Raw genomic sequence first — 23,422 nt, forward strand, 5'->3', positions numbered from 1 at the left:
GCTTTCGCTCATTTTCTTATTGTGAGATGGGATTGTTAAAATAATTGTATGTACCGAATTTTGTTGAAGTTGATCAAGTAGTTCCGGACATATATGATTTCGCCTTAATGGGGACGATTCCTTTAAAACCCCCTTGTGTCATCCTGGATATAAAATTAATGTCTCTGACGTGGATTTATCGCACCTAGCTTTTAACTAAATTGTTATATAGGAAGTAGGTGGGGATATCATCCGCTTTCATCCATTTTCACACTGTCCTAGGAGGTGTCAAAAAATTATTATTTTCAAATTTTGGTTATATAGCTTGAATGGTTTAGGAGAAATATACATTTAGCTTATTAGGAGGCAGCGTCCACTTTTGAACAAATTTTCTACCCAATACAATTTTCTTTACCAAGTTACAGATATATATCATAACTTAGTGTTTAGTTATGGCGTTTTATAAGTTTTCAATTAATTGCGTTTTGTGGGCGTGACAGTAGCCTTATTACGTCGATCTAAAATCCCAAACTTCTCATGGTGCCAAGGAACAAAAGTACCAAGTTTCAGCAAGATATCTCAATTTTTATTCAAGTTACATCTTGCACAGACGCACGGACGGGCAAACAGACAGACATCCATGCTTTAAAACACTTCAAACTAAAAAGTAAACAATAGTTCTTTATATAAACTGGCAGCAATATTGACCGAAAACGATTTGTTTTATTGTGAGAAAAGTGTGGGGTGCTTTGCGCCATATTGTTCGTATAATATATCGAGCATACCACACTTTTCTCATAATAATACAAGTATTTTTCGGTCAATATTAGGCACTGTCAGTTTATATTAACAATTATTTTTCACTATTTCACTTCAAGTGCTTTAAAAGCGTGTTTTAAGTGTTCTTAAACTATATTTATTAATATTCGCACATAAAATCTTCAAAATTCTGCGGTCAATAGGTCCAGCAATGTCAACCGGAAATTTTACAAACCTATATTAGGTATATGAGAGCTGGGGGAAGTATTCACACGATCTTATCCTTTTTTACCACAAAGTCACATTATTATCATCAGAATCAGAGAACGGTGTCTTAATTTCTTTAAGTCATATCACAAATTGTCTGATCTAAACGGCATAAAGTCAACCAGAAGTTGATTCCATTTTTGATTTAAGTTTAGCCATTTTTTACAGAAGGGTACATTATTATTAGAAAAAAGAATTTTTTGGATTTATTTAATATATATATTATATATTTGGTTCCTGAGTGCCCATGGCTTGAGTAAAAAGAGCAAGCTCACTTTCTTAAATTTCATACGAAATAACTGGCAAGTAAATTTTTATTTGCTTACTACGTTCGAAGCGTATACACATACATATATATATTAAAGTGGATCAAAAACGCGTATATTTTTTTCGCTTGGTACTCAAAAAAATAGGATCTTAGACACCTCTAAGAAAGGATCTCCAAGTATGAGCTTTTGATTGTATCGGTCATCCGCCCTACAGTTTTCTATTTTTTTCTTATTATCAGATAAAAACAATTCAAATCTCGCTTCCAACTGCTTTAAAAAATATCTCGTTTCATAAATTTTGAAGGAAATTGAATGCTCTACAAAATGGTCTCTTATTCTTACCTAACCGCTTCATTGGTATTAGTGGTTAAAGTTTAATTATTTTAAGGCAAATTTTTTATCTTTTGAATTTTATGATTCAATGATAAAGGTGTCAAAGAACCACTTTTTAGAGTACCAAACGAACAAGAATATTCGTTTTTTGTACCCACTCCAATATACATATATACACATGTATGCAAATGTATATATACATATATCAATTAATTCTTTTCTCATTAAAAGTACTTTTATAACATACTGTCTGCCCATATATTCACAAAATTGTAGTGTTGACCTTGGGCGTATATAGCTCTATTACCATATATCATTAACTAAGCATATATATGGTATACGCGTCGAATATTCGATGGTTGCATAATCCCCCTCCGTTGGCTTAAAGTTTATAATTTACTCTACTCTGCACAAAACCCCAGTTTGCATTACTGAGGTGGTATTTCCTTTTTAACCACAATTGCTGACCAATGTGTACTGGCACCACAGGCTATTTTTTCCTATTGCTTCGTTTTCCATTTCTTGGTTCATATATACTGATCGTATTCGATTTTGCTGCATGCTTCCTGGGTGATTTATTTTTCTTTCCGCAGCTGAGTTTGTCTCCTTTAAGCTCTCCATAAATTTGGTAAACTTTGCGTTATTTGAATTTGACCCCTCTTAATCAGATTTATTTTTTGCCTTCTATCGGTCTTTAGGCATAGATATGTAGATGCTCACTTGTTTTTTAAGAATATAAATGTTTGGCCGCCGGAAAAGTGCGTTATCCAAGAATGGTAACTGAATCGCTCTCACCAAAGCCATTTTTTTTACCCAAAATACAAGACTATTACAAAATATCTAAATTCATCACTTTCCTGTCTCTAAACTTCTATAGACTTGCATACGTATTTAAGATGAAGTTTACAAACTTTGTCTGAATAGATACATATGTATGTATGCATATTTTCCTTTTATTAGGTAAATAATATTTCACCGCTTTTGTTTTGAATAGAACTTACAAACATTTATTTCAAATAATAGATATTTATATAGACACTTTAATAGTCCGAAAGTCGATCTTGCTCAAAAGATCGCTTGCAAATGTAATATATTGCAGTCGGTTTTAGAATGAATTTATTCAAACTGTACGTCGCGTATACCACCTTCTGACGCTTCTTACCTTAATCTAATCTTCGTCAGTCCAGAGTTATATTTGTCTTATTGTGTTCATAGACATAACATAGACTTTCTTTTATTTCGGTAATAAGTCTTTCGTCCCTCATCCTACCTCGGCACTACATATGGTATATTACGATTTACTACTTTTTGAATAAGTCATTGACTGCTTCGCAATCCAGTCGAACATCTTTAATCATCTTAATAAATTGATATTGACTATTTAAGCAAAAAAATTCTGAAAAGAGAAACAAGTTTTTCAAGTGCATAAACCAATTTTAACAAAAATATCAAACGTAGTAAATAATATTTTGGGCTATTTCACATACACTAGAAAATAGACACTGCAATTTTCAATAAATGTAGAAAAAATTCTTACAGTGTCACTTAATAGCAATAGAGTATGTGCTATTTAGATAGCTAGTAGAGCAGAGAATGTCAAAATCAAAATCATTTGATTAATATTCCTTTGCTTAGAAGGTATATAATAAAGCTCTCTGTTTCGCAAAGGACTACGTATTATTTCTGGAAAATAATTTTGAAGAAATGTTATAACTACACTTACCTCGATCTCCGCGTCGTTGGATCTTTCATGACCATAGCCTCTGATATATCACCAAACCTGCTAAAGTAGTCTCGTAAGCTTTCTGAAAACAGACATCAAAAACAAAGAAGCGTTACAACAATTGTTTTGCAAAATATCGCTACCTAAAATTGTGAACTTATAATTAACTTAGTCCCCTAAAAACCAACATGTTCCGTGACGACGTATGCCAAATTGGCTGAGCTGGCAGGATTCATTCAATTTGGCAATGAGTATACAGTCGAAGGTCCTCGAAGGCGACCTTAAAACGGAGTTGACGCTTTAAACGACCAGATTGCTGTAACTTTTCGCTATAAATGGCTAAAAATCAGCCAACACATTTGTCAAAGCAGACGGCTTAGTAGATTTCGTACCAAATTCATTCAGCACAACAGTTGTACGTATCTACCAGACTCGATGGCCTGCCTGGTCGCGCGGTTGCCATCAAAAGAGCCACTCAGTGGCTTCTTCATTCATTGAAACAACCAGCAATATATTCTCCATTCACACCAAGCGCCGGCAACATGCCTGACAAACCCCAAAAACCCCTTCCTCTCTCTCACATTCGAAGGCCTCGTAAATCTAAATACAATAAAAATTCAATGAAGGCAAACAGAAGCACCAAAGTCGCGCAAAAAACCAAAAAAATTGGAGCCAGAGCACAAAACCACAGATGAACTTACGCATATATGCGTAAAAATTTCGGCGACAACCACCAGTTGCTGCTGAACCCGCTTGGCAGTTCGAGATTGGCGCGCAACTGCATTTCAGTTATGGCGCTTGTTATTGTTATTTTTGTTCAAGTATGTAACAAGCTTAATTATGAACAATAAAAACGGAAAATTTATTTGTTTATGACAGTTTAGGCTCATAAATTTTAGACCAACAAGCACCAGCTGAGTTCTGCCTGCCAAACAAAGCAGCTGTTACACCAATATAAACAAGTCAACAAACATCCCATCGCGCATTAGAATGCTTACAACAATAACAGCAATAAAGAATATACACATGTATGTATATGCGTTTGGATTTAGCCATGGCACAATTTTCAGACACTCTATGTCCCGAAACTGATGTTGAAAGAGAAACGCATGGATTTTAGACACAACCTTCAACATTTGAAAGTTTTGTCTCTGGAAACCTGACGTACTTCCGTTTTTCCAGTTTAAAATATATCCGAGTATACATACTCTACCTTAGGTACTGCAGAAAAGTTCTTATAACCGAAAATTATTGTAACATTAGGTTAGCAAAGCAAGGTATTAATTAGTAATTTGTTGTCAAATGTTCTGAAATCAGAACTCAAATTGTATCAAAGTGCACTTTTACACAGGGATTCAAAATAGTCTGATGTTTTTCAAATTTTCTTTTGGTGTCGCTCTGGGCATTCACACGGTCAAAAAGAGTCCAGCAACTCGAGTCTAGTTTTTCTGCATTCCTTTTCACAAAATTTTCGTAAATATTTGTGCGGTTCGACTGCGCAACACTGCGTGCTGCGTATTTCATTTGTATGTTGAGATGATGGTCACACATTTTGCTTGCAATGAATTACCATGAATATGGTAGAACAATATGCATAATACAAAGTACCTACCCGCTAAATAGTGTCAAAGAAATACTAAAGACGTGAATTCCCTAATCCACAAGAATGTATTGAATATCCGCTACTAATATTTTCAAGGCCAAATTTATAATAGGAATTTCCTAATCTTTAAGTATTAAAAACTCATAATTTCTTTACTCCGTATTAAAAATTCATAATTTCTTTACTCCATAATCTATATCTTAATTTTCTCCTTATTTACAATTTGTCATAATATTTGTATTATTCTATGCATACGTATTTGCATATTACATACAAAAATAGATAACAGAACTCAAATTTGCGATCGAATTCATTTGAAACCGAGCGCTCTTGCAACCATTCAAAGAATTTGAAAGTGAAAAGGAATGCTGAAAAACGTAGCAGCGAGCTGTTGCGAACAAGAACACAAAGCGTGCCACCCGAACACGAGTGGCACGGTCCCTTCGTCTTTCCTCGTCGTCCCCTCGCCCACAATAAACTGGTATGAGACTCTTTTGAGTCCCAATGTGAAACGGCACAAACGAAACAGATTAATACATTTTGACGTTTACCAAAACTTTTTGCCGAGCATATTTCGTCGACTAATGACTTTAATGGGATTATGAAGATTTAACATAAAATCCTTAGGTTCATCTTGTCGTTATTGTTGGAGTTCTAACCGGCCACTGTTTAATCGGACAATCGGCCAAGTTGTCTGGATTAAATATAAGTAGAACACAACAGAAGACGCATTTATCATTGACTATCCGACTTTCACTAGAACTGGAGTTGAAAAAGTAAGAAAGGGTTAGGTTCGAAAGTTACCAAACATTTCTTGCAATTTAAAACGATCAAGGAGCTAGTGAAAGTTTTCACACGATTTTATCGTCCAAATCCGGCTCCTATGAGGCCTTTTAGTCTATTTTAGATGCAAAATTTACTGCCTCTGACGTTTTTAGTTTGTTATTTATCGTACTTGTAGTAGTTTTCAAGAAAACCGTTCCATAGGGCGTGGTTATTCTGCTCTCTCTCTCCTGCGATTCGTTGTACCAAATTGCAGTTTTTGTTTTTATCATACTACGGAGCTTAGTTGTACCACTTTCTAAGTTTTCTATTAACCGATATTTGTTGCGATCTCGGTGTCAAGAAACATGTATGCCAAGTTTCATCAAGATATCTCAATTTTTACTCAAGTCGTCAAGTCGTCCTGATTTCGACACGTCTCGTCATCCTGATCATTTATATATATAAAAATCCATATCAATCTCGATCAGATTTAAGTAATACATATAAAAACAGGTGAACAAAGCTTGTATACTCTGTAAAAAAATGTTGTATTAATTAATTGACTTCAATGATTTTGACTTTACGCTCGTTTGAGACATATTTAAGAATTGGTATTCGTACGTTGTTGTTAAGATTTAGTAACACATCCACACATTAGCATCCCCAGAAAAGAATCCCTACCTAGAAACAGTAGGTGACCGAGGAAACCTCAAATATTGCACGACAAACGATTTCCAAATACAAGAAAATAGCAACACCAGTGCAAATGACTTTAGGCAACTGACCATTAGCAACCATTGCCCAAAAACCGCACCCAGCATGTCAGCCTACCACCACAGTCACCTCCGTTGGGACAGCTGCTAGGCTTTAAAAAAATGTGTTCGGTTGGGATGTGGCAAAAGCGTTTGTTAAGCTGCCTATTTTTTAGCGCAACTCTCGCATTTGCCTGCTGATGTGTGTTCGCAATTGCACAGCTTACCGTTATAGTAATAAACAACAAAAAGTGAAATGTTTGCTATTTAAGTTTTGTGGTCTTCTGCTTGTGTTGATGCAAAGTACTTTTCTTCTCATTTTGTTTCCACTTTAGTTAAAGTTTTTCTGCTTTGGTTTTGGTTTGCAAATTTCGGACTGAACTCAAGCACCCAAAGCCTGCTCGGCATCTGGTGAGAGTGGTCTTCGCGCTTTTCCAACTGGTACAGTGCTCTATTGTTCCGATTATATTCTTTTGTGCACGCAGTTGTAAGACAGTGTTGCTTTTGTTTCTACTCGAAACTACCTTGCCACACTTCTCAAGTTGATTGGCGTCAGCGGGTCAGCGGACGCCGGTTAGCCTTCGTAGCTTGTTTTTTTTATTGTTTTGCTTTCTTGCGTTTGTTGTGTGGAAAAACTTCGTCATGTCGTGTGTGCGTTTGTACATGTCAGCAGATTTGTGGCCTAAGCGAGACCTTTGTCAAAAGTTGGTCGAAGCTTGAATGAAAAATGGAAAGAGGTCGGCGTTCGTCTCTTTTCACCTGATGCCGAGCGCTAACTGTTGTTGCTGCTGTTGTATTACCAAAATTCGTGCATGCTTGACTGGGCTTTTATTTGCGTGTGAGAGTACCATTTGCGGTACAATTGATTGAAATCCTTTTTGCTTTTCTTCTTCTAACAAACTTGAATCTGAAACAATAAAATTAGGAGTTGCTACAAAAAACTCAGATTGTGATAAAATTTATGGGGGCTTTATGCGCTTATATATTAATATAAGTTTACAACAAACATAGATATTTCAATCCCTGCGTGTATTTACAAAGTCGGTCCTTTCTTCTCATCCGAAGCTGAGTGTTCTCTAATCCACATTCAAGTATTTGGACATGACCTATTTGTATATGTACATATATTTGTATATCGTTAAATCTGATGCCACCAGAACAACAACAATAAATTAATATTCTCATCGTCTGACTTGAGGTAAGCGGATTTGCTCACGTTAACACATACAGTAGTAAAATGGTTGCCAAAAACAGGGTGACTAGCTGCAGGTAGTCACACGTTTCGGCTATAAGCGTCTCACTCTAAACTGAACAAAGCTCGTGAAAAGAAATTCTTGACATTATTAGATTCAAGGTTTTATTAAGCATAGTTAAAATGATCCGATTAGGTTAAATATACACTGTTTTGTTGGATAACTTGTTGACATTTTGAAGGTAACTTCGTTATGATACTCTTATAAAAACAATCGTCCATATTAGCAAAAAACTTGGACAGTCGATTTTCAGGATTCCCCTGAGGCAATCGTTCACCAGGAACAGACAGGTCCAGACTATAAGATGGATGTATAAGAACTTCACAACCAGACTCCCGTAGCATCAGGCAAATAACTATCAATGAGTGTGGGTAATCGTTTTCCTGATGGAACATAACTCCTCTCACACTTGCCAAAGCAGGCCACTTCGGAGCGATTGCTTGTAGTAAATAATTTCCTGCTACTCACAATTCGACCACAACCGTATCTGATTGACGTTGCTTTAAGTGACCCACTTTTCAATCCGCTTCAGAAATGGATCTATTTTGTGGCGATTCGACAACAATTCGTTTCAGTTGAGACCTTTACTGTTAAAATCATGTAGATCAAATTTCGAACTAAACGAACCATTTCGCCGTATATGTTATGATTTTATCTCTCATTCCTGCTCATTTGACTTATCTGACTTTTCAAAATTAAAAAAGCGTTATATGCTTTCTCTTAACAAATAAAAACATAACAATTTATTTTATCGTAACTATAAATTTTAGCTGTTGGAATTTTTGTTTCTGTAGCTGAGCAGTTTTTACTTAAAAAATGTTCTTGCCTTTTCTGACTTTGCCGATCTAAGTAGCGTTAGAAGCGAGGAAATAGGGCCCTAAAAGGCATTTTAAGCTCAACACTCCCTCCAGGGCTAAAAAAGTGAATTTAGAACTATCGAAGTAGACGTCAGAATGAGTGATTTAAAAGTCATAATTGAGATAAAAAGTCATCACTTCGGTTAATATGTTTATTTACATCTTCAAAATCCCTAAATCACTGAAGAGAGCTTCTATTAAATCATGCGCTGATAACACCAAAAATGAACGCAAAAGAAGAAGTTAGAAAAAGCAGCATCCCCGTGCGATGACGAAGCTAACTAACTTTCGCTCGAAATCACCCTTGTAGACAACTTGTTGCAACAGAGCCTCCTCTATGTGCAATTACAGTCTGATTATCGTGGCATGTTGTTCTTCTATTTAAGCAAATTTGAGCCTGGCATTACCAAAACATGCAGTAGGGAACGCGTCTCCGTATGGCAATAACCACCTCTTCGCATGCCCACTCAAACGACTTCATTCAACACCCTTCTTCCTTTTTTAGATCCCTCTCGTAACCTCAACACCTAATATATTTCAAACAAGGAGCGTTTAGATAACACATCCAACAACAACTAAAACTAGTAATCAGTTATCTCCGGGACAACTATCTCATGTTCAATTCAAGTCAGTATTAATTAAAACAAGTACCCTAATTTAAAGATTTCTAATTCAAACTGAAAAACTTTGCATTAATAGACAATAGTTAACAAATAAAGAAAGAATAGATATAGCACAATACTTGGGTGCGTAACTTAACTCAATATAATAGTTCATAGACTAAGACTCATATTGTAAGCCAATATACAATATTTAACATAATTTTCTGGATTTATAGCAAGCACTTTCAGCTTAGCTCGGCTTTTTAACCCAAGTAAATTAATAAACGGGCACAAACAGATTTAGCTCGGTTTTGGACAGATGAGAAAGATACTAGCTTGGGGGAATCCCCGCATTAACTGCAAAACAAAGGCAAGTCAAATTATGATAAATAAAGACAGTGATAAATTGTCCGCAATTAGAAATGAGGTAGATAATACACATACACACAGCGTAGACCCGGTGACCAGCATGTGGCCTGCAGATTCGCCAGCCTAATTGAAATGGGCAGACAATTCAATCGGATGGCGAAATGTTGATTGGTGAGGGTTCACACTATTGATTAATCACAAACAATGTGTTTTAGTGAAGTCATCAACAACAACAACTACATAACGAACTTCAACTACATAACGAACTTCTACACAAACCACTTTAATTGGAAGCAAGTGAATTAAATAAATCCATAAGGGCCATCAGCGTGTCCTAAGTGATTTCAGCAACTAAGTAGAAACAGATAGAGATGGCAGCGCATTGATGGCAGAATAGCGAAACTGGCATTGGCAGTGGCAGCAGCACTGCAAAAGTGAAGGGCAGGGGGCTAAACAATCTGGCAAATGTGCCACACCGGGCCATTTGGATGGTCGCGAAAACGGTGGCGCGTCTTCTTCACGTCTTCATTTTAATTTTGATGGGATTTGAAACTCAGCAGCGGCGAGGCTGCTGCTTCGCATTAACTTTTGGCAATTAAAAGTATTAAAAGTCATTGAGGACCGGCGACCCGTAACCTTTTTATGACTGCCAACCCGTTCAAGTTCGCTAAGAAAGTCAACGTCAATTTCAGTCGTAGTCAGTTTATGGTATAGTGACTTCTGACGTTGGGGTAGTGGGCTCTTTACGCACACTTCCAGTCACAGCATAGAAGTGTATGAAGTCCCCAGTTATGCAATACGTTATTGCGGTCGTTTATGCGCCTGCCAGATTTCTTGTAGCTAAAAAGTGATTCAATTATTGCACAAAACGTCCGCCATTTTGGGTCAATTTAGTCATTGAGCAATGATTCGCATAAATTCGCATCAATTTATCCACATAAATTAAGTTAACGGATGAGGTACGACACCCTCGAATCCATAATACAAGGTGCGTTCCAAAGTAAACAGTAAAAAAGTATCAAAGTAAACTCTAGAGGCGCCATCTATATGTCGACTAGTGCGTTAGAATTTGCTATCCTTTATCGACTTCCAGTAAAAATTTCATGACATTTCATCTATTGGAAGTGAAGGTATTGCGTTTTAAGTGTTAGTATCTTTTTGTCATCGGTGCGAAAATGAGCTTCGAACAAAGAGCCAACATTAAATTTTGTTTTAAAATTGGTAAAACTTTTTCCGAAGCGTTTCAATTGACGAAAGAAGTTTATGGCGATGATTGCCTATCCCGTAGCAGAGTGCACGAGTGGTTTCAACGTTTTCAAAGGGGTCGTGAGGACATAAATGAGAAATGAGCCGAAACCGAAAAAATCGCGCCTGGAGAAGTCAAAAGTGAAGACAATACTGATTTGTTTTTATGATTCCAAGGGTATTGTCCACAAAGAATTTGTTCCACCCGGCCAAAACGTTAATGCGGTATTCTACCTTGACCAAAAATCACATTTTAACAATCAACCACTCCCCGTATTCACCTGATATGGCAACGTGCGACTTCTACCTTTTCGAAAAAATGCATTTGCGATGAAAGGAAAGCGTTACGCAAACGTGGAGGCCATTCAAAAGGCTTGCACCGGCATACTGGCGGCCATACCGGGCAACGAGCTAAACCATTCGCTCGACATGCTTTTGGACCGTGCAAAAAGCTGTATTAAAGCAGAGGGAGAATATTTTGAATAAAATTAATCGATTTTGCCGATAAAACCATTTGTTCTGTCTTTTTTTTTAAAGTCCTGTTTACTTTAGAACACACCTTGTATGAATGCCAATAGTGGACCGTAGTTTCTTACTACGTAGAATGTATTGAACATCTGTGTGGGATGTACTCAGAAAAATCCAATGCAAACGAGTCTTTGAAGACATCGCACTGCACTTCGTTATTGACGATATCAAGTCATAAGTCAGATACATCTACGCAGTGAATTTTGGGTACTCTTGGCTTATATAGCAAATATAAATATGTGTCTGAACGCTTGAATAAAAGTGTATTTTTATTGTTTTACTTTTAACAAAAAACCCTGTCCTTTTTCTGCTTACAATGACATTCCTCCACATCTCTTTGGCCATTTCTAGAAAATCATTCAGCCTCACTGCATCCATATAGAATGGCTAGAGTAGTTTGTCGAGTTTCAACTACAGCGCAAAGATTTAAGAGACAGATATTAAAACGGGGCTTCAGCTATTGCTCAGTCACCCTTCTTATATGGCTCAGCTGGCGATGATAATCCACTTCAACGGCGAATCTTGTTTACGTAAAAAAACGCTCGACTCTTGCAGGTATGTGTGATTCATGAATAAATGATTTTTTGCACAAATTCAAACAACGTGAAAGCTGTCTTCACAACAAATTAACGATTTAGCCAACTCATCTGCATGTAAGTAAGTAAAGATAAAATGTGGCAACATCTCATATTGAGTACAAACTTGGCTTATTAAATAAGATTGCAGTCCATATTTCCTTTTATGCTTTTTAAAGGTATCAATTTTAGCTCTTGCACATAATGATACAAAATCTATTCTATTTTATCCATATTTTAAGGCTTCAGAATATTTAATAGAGCAGCAGTACCCTGCAGACGTAGTGTATTTATTTTATTAAATGAATAATTCGCGATATATAGTTACCGATTTTAAATATACTCTTCGAAGGGGAGCGGTTTTCAAAACTAAGCTCTTCCAAAAAATTCTTTCCGCAATTTCCTACAGTCCGTAAAACGGAGCAGCTAAGCTGATTTGCAATAATATATTTTTCCAGAAATGCTTTAAAGTTTTTCTCTACTTGTAGTCGAAAAGACTTCGTCAGAGATTATGAATGTAGGCCATATTATATTTATAAAAATTTACTTTCATGAGAATAAGAATAATACTCGTAACACTTCAAACAAATGCAAATTTTAAAATTAAAACTGCAAATATAAATTCTTTAATACGAATCTCTCAACCTTTGTATTACTTGTGTGGCTATACCTCTTCTGTCACCATACTTACGAGTACATACGAGTTGATATTCGGGTGACTGTCTGCCTGTCTGTCCATCTGTCTTTCAGTGCAAGCTATAACTGCAGTAAAAATTAAGGTATCTTGTAGATGAGCGTAATCGGACCACTGGTACGTCAACAAAACGTAATTAACGGAAAACATATTAAGTACCAAAACTAAGTCGCAACATGTTATTTGGTACAACGAACCATATTAGGGAAGGGCACCTGTGGTTTGAAAACCTTTAACAAGTAGGTGCCGCCACGCCCCTTAATATTGTATACATACAACTCCCACACAGTGCAAAATCAGACTGCAACCACGCCCACTACCCATATAACACAAATCTACATTCCAACCAATTCTTACACTTTCCAGTATATAGATCAATGAATATATCGGGATAGAACTTTCCACAGAGGCAACGCCGCCCCTAGTCTTAAAATTGTCGAAATCATACTTTTCCAAGCCCCCAGATACCAAAGATCTGTACCCCACTGTCTATTAGTGTGTGAGATAAATTTTTTAAATTCGGAGAGAGTTCATTCCTCATATGTTTGTGTGTCGAAAATTGGTGGAATCGTGTCAATACTTCTCTTAGCCGCCATATACCTTATAGAAAGAGTTTCGAACTTCCTTTTTACTTTATACCGCATATATCGGCCAATTTGTGGGTTATCTTAATGAAATTGAGTGGGCGTGTTTTTCTAATAATCCAAATAATCTTTGTGTTTAAAATGGATTAAATTGGGTGAAAACTTGTCCCAGCCCCCATATAACTAATATCAGGATTTTTAAACATCCGGTTGACTTTACTCTTTTTATATAATATATTGTTTTATAATGTATTGTCTGTGAGATACCTTAATCAAACTTAAAGAACATCTATTTCTGTTTATATTATGTGGTAGTGCCAAAAATAAATAAAATGTGGTCAGTACTACCCTATTCCCATATACCTATTTACGATTTTAACCTTTTAGTTGTCTTTATACCGTAGATATCGGTCAATATCTTATAATCTATAGTTTATGGGAGTTATTTATTTATAAAAGTGCTTCAAGATATGTTATTTAGTATATCTGAGCAATGTCAAAAGTTAATGCCTTTCTCTGTCCCCAATTTACTCTATACCGACCTTCCACCCGACTTTGATTTATGTCGGTTTTTTTAATGAACTTAAGTGGACCAATTTTCCTTACAATTATGTGGTTTAGCGCTGACTAAGAATATAATTGGCCTAGACCTTTGTTCAAACCTCCTTTCCCTAAAATAAATAATTTCGATCCTCTGGTTGACGTGAACTCAATTAAATTTATTAAATTTAGCCTCTTCGGTTGAGTTTAGGTCAGATATATCTCAGTTGAGAATGATTTTAACACAATTTTACCAGACGGGAAGTAAATAACATTTACAATTTCATCGAATAATGAATGTTGAATTGTTTCGCAACATTTTTTAATATAGATTTTTTCCAGCACCTAAAGTATTTCTCCGGTTTTGTTCCCTGTAAGTTGCAAGAGTATAAAATGTTCGGTTACACTTCCTTCCCTAAATAAAATATTTAATACTTACAGTGAATGGCTTAAACTTCTTGAAATATCATTCAACCGATATTAGAGCAGAAGCTAAAATAAAATATTTAATACTTACAGTGAATGGCTTAAACTTCTTGAAATATCATTCAACCGATATTAGAGCAGAAGCTGCGTTTTGATTGAAAACTCGTATAGAATAATATCAGCTATAACTTAAAAATGGTGAGATCGTGCAGGGTTGTATTCAAGTAATGAGTTATAAATAAAAAGCACTAATTTGAAGGGAGAAATTGGTCCGTGCAAAGCAGAATATCGTTTGTTATTCTCATTCAAACAGATACAATTTTAAAAACGCTTAACTCCCAATTATTGAATTGACACTTTAAGATTAAACAGAATATTATTTCAATGATTGATTTTGACCTCATTTTGTTAAAACAATTATAGGAATTCAAGAAACTACTTCCTGCTCCAGGGCATACTGAGCACACTTGGTATTCGCATTTAATAAATCGTAGGCGAAAATAGGCGCCTTTTGTTTAACACATATTTTAGATTTCGCGTACCTTATTTGGTTTTCACAATTACTTATGTATGCATAAATGTAAATATTTACCGACGAATTCAAATGCAATCTCTTTTAATTTAATAAATCTGGTTTTTCAAATAAGACGCAATAAAATATGCAAATGAACAATTCAAAGCAGAAATTTCTCAAAATTAATTTCAAATACCCTATGCCTACACAATTTCCAATGCAAATGTATTTGCCCTCGATCGAGATAAACCACCTATAGGAAAGTGTTAAATCAATAACTCCGAAGTAATTGCCTTAAAATTGATTTTTAAATATCGACGAGCTGGGCGTGTGTAGGAGCATGAATGGCAGAGTCGAGAGCGCTTTAAAATACTGAAAACATAAAATATATGCGCACATACCAGATACATACATCAAATATTTGCATGCAAGAAGCTCGAGCTGAAACTGAAAATAATAACTCATACGCCCAGTCGCACAGCATGTACCATTCACACATATGTACGTACAAACACAGCCGCATGCGAATGTGTGTGACTGGATGTGTCGACGCCATCAATGAGACTTGAATTTTCAGTTGAAGTGCTCATAATTGGAGACCAACTGGCGAGCTGGCACCGGCACCACCTGTTGACAGCGGCACGTAGCAAGCAGCGTTTGGTTGCTGTAGCCGCAGCCACTGGTAGCCTCATTAGTGTCAAAACACAAACAATTTCAATGCACACACACTCGCACGAACAGTGACATTATTGACACTTATCCAAAAAGCCGAGTAAACACAACGAACCAAGTGGCAAGTGTACATATTTGCAATACACGTCCATACGTACACACTCACCCTCCACCTCTTGCATATATGTACCTACACCAATGTTTGTAAGTACAAGGCGCATACATACACCGACTCTTTTTTTACCAACAAAAGCAAATTTATATCAACAAAACATCAAAGCTCCACGCTTCCTTCCCATCTCTTGGCATTACATTGTCCTTACCCCCGTGTCCTGGCTAAACGACACTTCCGGTCATATGCTTAAATTCAGCTTTTGACAGCTCTCGTTGGTGCTGGAAAATCGAATGTGCTCTTCCATAAACAATTTGCAGATTTAAGTCGCTCGGCAAACAGCAACAGGCCAACCGAGCCGCCAGCTGCCCTTCACCATCGGCTACAGGTCGGCAAAAATCCATCCATCCTTCCATACATACATATACACGTACATATGTAGCGCGCATACGTGGTAGGGTACTCGATATTTGTTGCCACCGGGCTGACACGCTGCCATTGCTGCTGACAGTTTGTCGCTCGATTGTCTCAAAGCAATGAGCACAGGTGACGAGTTGACAACGCAGCAATACAAGAAAATGACTTTGGCGTGTGTGTGTATACACATACCTAGAACTTTAAACACAACTCAACGAATCTGTTTGCAGTGCCTAATTTAATATTGTGTTTCCACCGTTTTCCTTTACTTTAGCCAAATAAAAGTAATTAGTATAGCGGTAACTCAGGCCTCAGATAAAACTGAAAAGCACGTACTTTGACTAGTTGTAAGCGCGCGGTGTAAATGGCAAATTATGCCGAGACTTACGTCAAAGTACTTCAGACATTACCATTGTGGAATCACTTAAAGTTAAACAATTAGCACAAGGGAATGCTCAAATATCGGAACTATTTAGTAACATACGATGGACGAGTATGGGTACGATGGAAGCATTATTTGAACTGGAGAAACATGACACCAAGTGGCGGAGTGAAAGATGAATAGTTTTGCGTGATTTGAGTATGATCAGGCAACACAGAGGTAAGTATGTTCTTTATGCTTCTCCTCTTTTCAAAAAATTATAATTTTTTTTTAATTTTTTCTTTTAAATTCCGGCAACTTCATACTTTTTTGATACTTTTGCTAATAAGTAATAAGCATTGTAGAAGTCATTGATACAGGTATAATTCAGAGATCAAATTTATTGTAGAATATTTTAAATAAGTGTTACTAAATTCAATGATATTGAAATAAGCAATGGCTTCACTTTCGTTGCACTCAGTTCCACGATCAACAGGTGTGTTTGTAAAAGATAATGAATTGTCGTGATGATCTTATCTTTAACACCTAAGACAATTGAGTCCTGTTAAAGCGTTAGTTTCACGCGCTGTATACAACGCCCAAAGAAAAAAGCTGGCCTGAAGTACAAGTATAAATAAGTAAGAAAAAATTAAACTCGACTGTAACCGAACATTTTATTCATTCACTTTTGCAACTTTCAAGTACCAAAGCCGGGATAATACCTTTAGGTTAGCAAAAATTTATTTTAAAACTTGTTACGAGAGAATTCAACATTATTTATTCGACGAAATCTTGAATGGATTAGAGTCAAATCTTATTGACTTATGTTGTAGGTCCTAGGCTCAATTAGTTTTATAAGTATATTTTACTTCTCATCAGCGAAAATTATATTAACTCCATTCATAACTCATTATCTACCAATTTTGGTTCGAATTGGTCAAGTAGGTGCTGAGATTTGAGTTTTCAACTAAATTTGGGCGGTGCCGTGCCATCGTACAGTTGTGACACTAAATTTATAGTAGTCTTCGGGTGTAAAATTTAATCTCTCTGACTTATTTAGTTATTGACTTATCGCACTTTTAGGGTGCCACATGAGGAGTGGACACAGTTTTAATTATTTTCACACTGTCCAAAGATGAGTTGAAAGAGTTTGTCTCGTACAAATTTGTCCCTCATTAATGCGATTGAGTGTTCCGAATTACAGTTTTGTATATTTATTTGCAGATTAGTTATGCACGTAGCATATGCCTCATTACGCCCATTGCTCACTTCTCACAGCAGTAATACGATGGAATAGTTAGATATATTTTAATATAAATATCGTGGATATGAATCACAAAATAATAGTTTTGCAAAATGATGCGTTTTATAATTTCACGTTTTAGAACCCTTTAACTGCAAAATTTGCCAGCGCAATAAGCTGTTTGTTTTTGAGCGTATAAAAAAAAGGATAAATCCAAAGCCTAGGGTTCAGCTATCAAAAAATTTTTATTTTAATGTTATTTTAATATTTGTTAATTTTCAGTGCAAATATATGGACTATCATCACTGAAATGATTGCATATTTAGTATAAATTAATAAAACAATTTTACGATGGTTTATCAATTTGAATCCGCTTTTGTCTCATTTGTAAATGCGAACAAGTACGGAAGGGCTAAGTTCGGATGTAACCGAACATTTTTTACTCACGCAAAGTCAAATGGTATACTCGTTTGAGATATCTTTGTGGATTGACTCATATTTTCGGTATAAGGTCAACTATAGGCACTGGGGTCCACATATTTAGTGCCTAGGGGCTTGAACAGTTTTGGTTCGATTTAGACAGTTTTTGGTCACAAGATGGCATACTTTAAACGTATTATTCACGCAAAGTTTTACCCCGATATAATCATTGCTGCTTGATATGCATAGTGGAAAGTGAAAGAATCAGATGGAATTGAAAATGGTGTTATATGGGAAATAGGCGTGGTTGTAATCCAATTTCGCCTATTTTCGCACTATAACATAGAAATACAAAAAGAACGTTATGCACCGAATTTGCAATCGGTTAAGCAGATCCCAAGATGTGGGTTTTCACCTAAAAGTGGGCGGTCAACAGTCACCCGGATTTCAACCGGTCCCTTCATCCTGATCATTTATACATATGTATATAACCCTATATCTAACTCGATTAGTTTTAGGTGATACAAACAACCGTTAGGTGAACAAAACTATTATACTCTGTAGCAACAGGTTGCGAGAGTATAAAAAGCATTAACCTATTTGTGCATTGATTACCAGCTTAACGTACTTCAACACGTGCTGCAATGCCAGAAGTATTTTGAAAGCATTAGAGAACATTATACTTGGTCATTGACGAAAATGACGTTTTCGAAGTCTGAGGTCTCCAAAGAAGTATAAAATGTTCGGTTACACCGCAATTTAGCTCCTCCTCTATAGAAAATTACTTCCGAAAAAACCATCGTAAACAAAATTGGTATATATATATTATGATATATATTTTGGCTTAACAGCAGTGAGAGAATATGAAAGAAAAGATTCAACTCAACTCGCACAAATTACTCAAGGCACAATATTATATAAAACAATTTGTAGGCGCAAATGTTCGTAATTTATAGTTATAATAGGAAGTGTACTCACACAAAAAAATCGTTCCAATAAAGAATATCAGCAATCAACAAGCAAACAAGCAATGAAAGTTATTCAACAATTTCCATCAATCCGAACTACGATTATGCAACACCAATAACTTGCCAGAATGCTAGGAATGCCAGGTGGTTGTTGTAGTTACACGCACGTAACTCATACGCCACGGTGTGCCAAACTCAAGCATATGCATATGGTACATGCATGTGTGCAATATAGTCAATGAATTGGTAAAACTGCCACACTCTCTATATATTATATATGTTTGCAGTTCAAACAAAGCTAGATACACTGCAGAAAATAAAATTAGCTTTATAAGAAGTTACTCTAGTTACATTACTAGGTCGAGATACGATTTTTTTACTTTAGATATGGTAATAGATCTCCCTCAGCATGCAACTTTAATTACTATTCGAATCTATATAAGGTTCAGGTTTCCTTCAGGTTTTAAATTCAGAATATACTAACTGTCAAGTATTAAAGCCTTCCAAGGCAATTTCCCTGTGTAAACAGATCACTTTCGAGTCAGTACTCGTATATTATATTATTATCATATTATAGGCAGCGCTCCTTTTCCGACAGGAATTGAACTAGTTGTAGTATATGAAATTTACCACACTTGTTATTGTGGTACACACAGTGCTTTTGGCTATTGATTGCACATATGGAGCAAAAGTATCAAATGATTTCGCATGCAAGGCACGAAAGCCAAATATCATCCCTGTCCCTTATAATGGTCTAGCAACAAGACTTATTACTCTTCTGGCGTAACTCCACAGGTCATCATCTTCTTGCTTCAGCGTCGGCAACCATTTCGACAACTCAACTACAGCTCATTCATTCATTTATTTGATCTTGGAATTTATGGCTGTTCCATTGAAATTCATACACTATTAACAATGGCATAAGTGGAAGAGCGCGAGGGTGTAAGCATAGCAGATATGTTACATGTAATGCGTGATGCTCTGTGAAAATTTTCCCTGAAAAAAGATGCTTGTCCACCATATACATATCCAAATGATTAAGAGATTGAAATTTAAAAAAATGGCTCTTAATCACATCCAATCGATATACAGACACAAATTTGAAATACAGCGTTTTATGTTTTTCATAAAAGCTTTGAAAACGACATATTTCGTAATGACCTCTTCTTCAATTCATTTTTACCCTCTATACTATGTGATTTGATGAAACTTTGTAGAGTCGGCATTTCTGGCCTTATACTTCTTGAGAAATTCATAAGCATCTGCGCCTACTTTCTTGAATGTAACAACTCCTGATCAGGAGTTAATTGGGTAAGCAAAACGAAATAGCTTTCCATCGAAAGGTGTCGTCAACAATATTAGAAAATATTTTGTAGTGAAAACTTCTCTAATCCGACTACAAATATTTTTTATCGCGGTCTGTATGCCGATAACTGCCTTACTGGACTAAAATATATGCCCGGCGAGTGTGTTAATATCGTAGGTGAGGAGCAATTCTCAGTTTAAACCGGGTGTACAAGGGCAGAGGGGGTCACCCCATTTAAGATGAAAAATCAGTTGTTCCAGAAATGGAGTCATTTTTTCTGCAATTCGGCGTCAAATCAGTGCAGGAATTCGACGTAATAGAGCAGTGTGATCGTTTTGCTCTTCTTTCGGAAGTCAATGTAAATCTCACTTTGTGAGTCAGAGAAAATTGTGGCAATCACCTTTCCGGCCGATAGAACAGTGTTCGCCTTCTTCTGAACAGGTTCGCATGGTGAAGTCCACTATTTAGAGTGTTCCTTGTCCCCTTTGGTTCATCAAGGATAACGACGTGATACAGAAACTCCTCCGGATTGCGTTTAAACACCGTTAAACACTCCCGTAGTATTGAACCCAGCTTCAAAACAGTCCGATTCGGCTGCATTTTGATGGCAGCCGTTAATTATTAGTAACATTAAAAAGCTTTTAGAACATACCTCTCAATTCATTTGCGAAGAAAATTTAAAATAATTACGATACTTTCATATGTGAAGAAAGTTTAAGGCACGGTTTAATTACAAATGAATTAAGTTCCATTCAATGGTGATATGAATGAATCACAACCAGAACGAAAAGTGTATTTCCAATGCTATCAAAAATGGTCAAATTATATGCAAGAACCAAAATGCCATTAATGAATAATGGAAATAACTTTTCATTTATTTAAAATAGATTTATTTGATAAATTCAAGTAACTATCAAAAGTTATACAATATAAGCCACCAATTCAATAAAATATTTAATTATTTAATTGTATTAATACAAAACCTAGAATTCGATGATGTATGTTATCTAATTTAAAATAGACGTTTGAAATTTTTGTTATATGAAACTATAGAGAAGTAAAAATTCAACCAAAGAGATAGAAATTCGATACTAAAAAAATTTTTACCCTGAACAGGGTATATTAAGTTTACCACGAAGTTTGGAAAACCCACCAGAAAACTTCGGGGACTCTATAAAATATACACACAAATAAATGCGATCTTGAAATGGATCAACAAAGGAAAGGCAACGCAATAATCACCACTAAATCAAACTGGTAAGCCTTTTCAGAATATTAAAAACACGGATTGGGAAAGGAACTGCAAGCAGCTTCGATCAGCTCTTGCAATCGCGTAGGGTTACGACTCAGTGCTCAGAGTTATCGCGATTGAAGAGTGTATCAAGGTCTTCTATGCTGCGCACCGAACCTCTCTTGAAAGTTCATGATCTTTGAAAACTCACAAAAGTAAGAAAAAACCCCTTTTTTGGACAGCGCAACTATCGGAGATCAGATCTTTAAGTAGAAGACTATTCAATAAAGTCCGTAAACGGGGTTCTGGACACGACTGGGCGTTGTATAAGACAGGTCGAAAATGAAAAAGGAGATCCTTATGGGAAAGCGGAGAAGGGTGTCGCGAATCCTCAAGGTCGCGTTCTCGCGAAAAATGCTACTTCTATGAGTTACCTTAGAAATAAGGATGGCGACGTTGTTGAAATATCGATCTGAAAGGCATACACATTTTTCTCCTCCAGAATCTGCTCATTTGTCGAAACCGCCTACAACTGCCAACGCTCTGGAAGATCAAAGTCATGTTCTTATATGGAAAACTTTTCTTATAGTCAATTTCCGAAGAAGTTGTTCAGATCGAAACATTATAGCATATAACTCCAGAACAAACTGATCGATCAAAATTAAGTTGAAATATTTTGTATTTGTGAAGAGTCTTATAGCTTGGGTGCCATTTTTGAAATATAGTGGCCACGTATCAAAATTGCTTAGAATACATTTTGAAATTCTTTTGAATCAATCATATGAGTTACATGTGTTGGCCCGGCCATAGTTAATAATACTCTACCAACACATTAAGAAGTTTTTCATTCAGAACTGCATTTGTTATTTCTTCCCATAATAAGTCCCCTATTAGGAAATAACTTGATGTTACTTGGATCTATTCAAACCGTTAGTAAGTAAATGTTCAATACTGTTCAACAACTTCTTTAATTCCATAATTCCACGAATTTTTTTTTTCTAGCGCTCTAGTCCATTAATAGGCACGGCATCTTTGTTCAAGCAAACTATCGACTTGCACTAGAATAAAAAAGGGAAGGATTTGATGTCCACCAAATATGCGCATTCAGTTTATTAGAGTGCTCATTCGTCTGTTGGAATTTAAGATTAATTTGCGCTGAAATTGCAATGAAAAGAAATTAATTTGTTCGCCATTCATCTTTGCCACACTTTATAGCCAGTATGCTAGTGTTGCATGCAACACAATGGGAAAATTGCCAGAGAAAAATTACGCGAAAAAATTATAATATAAAACTTGGGCAGCCATCGAGTTCACTTAAGCGCGAAAGTGTTATAAAAATAGTTGTTGTACACCGCACGCAACACAAAATTGAGGTATGCACACATAGTACATAGTTGCAATGCAACATGTGCCACATGACAGCTTTAGTCATTGCTGAATTCACTTAGCTCAGGCGCTAGCAAGTAATTCATAAAAATTGCTCTTGGTGAAAAGGGGAAGAAAGTAAGGCAGCATGACAACGTTTGTTACGCCACTTGCGGCACCAGTCATTCAGTCACTCTCATCTGTCATTTACTCACTTGCACGCTGCCACATTCGATGCAATTAGAAGGATTTGAGTGACGACATTTTCGAAATAGATAGAATTTTCACCACCCCACCCATAGAGCTGTCGCGCACCATATGCCGCATGCCACATGCCATACAACACCAAAGATGATGCGCGTGAAAAATTCAATTTCCTTGCAGACATTGATGCTCTTACCTAAAAGCTGGCAGAGATCTGACAATATTAACATGTTGTTGTTCTTGCAATTGTTTTGATTTCTGCAAAGTTGTTATCTCCCTGTAATTTTAAGAATTTATAACGCTTTACCCAACTTGTTGAGAATGAGTACTACATAAGCGGGACATAATATGAGTTCTATAGGCAAGCGTGCTAACATATATTCATGCTGCTCTCCACGCTTGTGTTTGCTGCTAGCCATTTGGGAATTTCGAAAATAGAAAATACTAGACTTAGAGTGGAGCGTACTTAGGTAGATTCTACGTTGG

At 36.2% G+C, this 23,422-nt stretch overlaps 1 protein-coding gene across 8 annotated transcripts in view; it reads right to left on the reverse strand.

Annotated features, from left to right (window-relative positions):
* Positions 1 to 23,422, reverse strand: part of LOC106619204 (RNA-binding protein 6) — a 425,212-nt gene that overhangs the window by 288,663 nt on the left and 113,127 nt on the right. For all 8 annotated transcript variants that reach the window (XR_011397026.1, XM_036360378.2, XM_036360376.2 and 5 more), the window contains exon 4: positions 3,331 to 3,412. Coding sequence is in view for 7 of the 8 variants with exons in the window: in XM_036360378.2 (XP_036216271.1) it covers positions 3,331 to 3,412 (82 nt within the window). In the remaining variant the exon portion in view is untranslated. The remainder of the gene's footprint in view (positions 1 to 3,330; positions 3,413 to 23,422) is intronic.

This window comes from Bactrocera oleae, chromosome 6 (assembly GCF_042242935.1).
Source record: "Bactrocera oleae isolate idBacOlea1 chromosome 6, idBacOlea1, whole genome shotgun sequence".
NCBI lineage: Eukaryota > Metazoa > Arthropoda > Insecta > Diptera > Tephritidae > Bactrocera > Bactrocera oleae.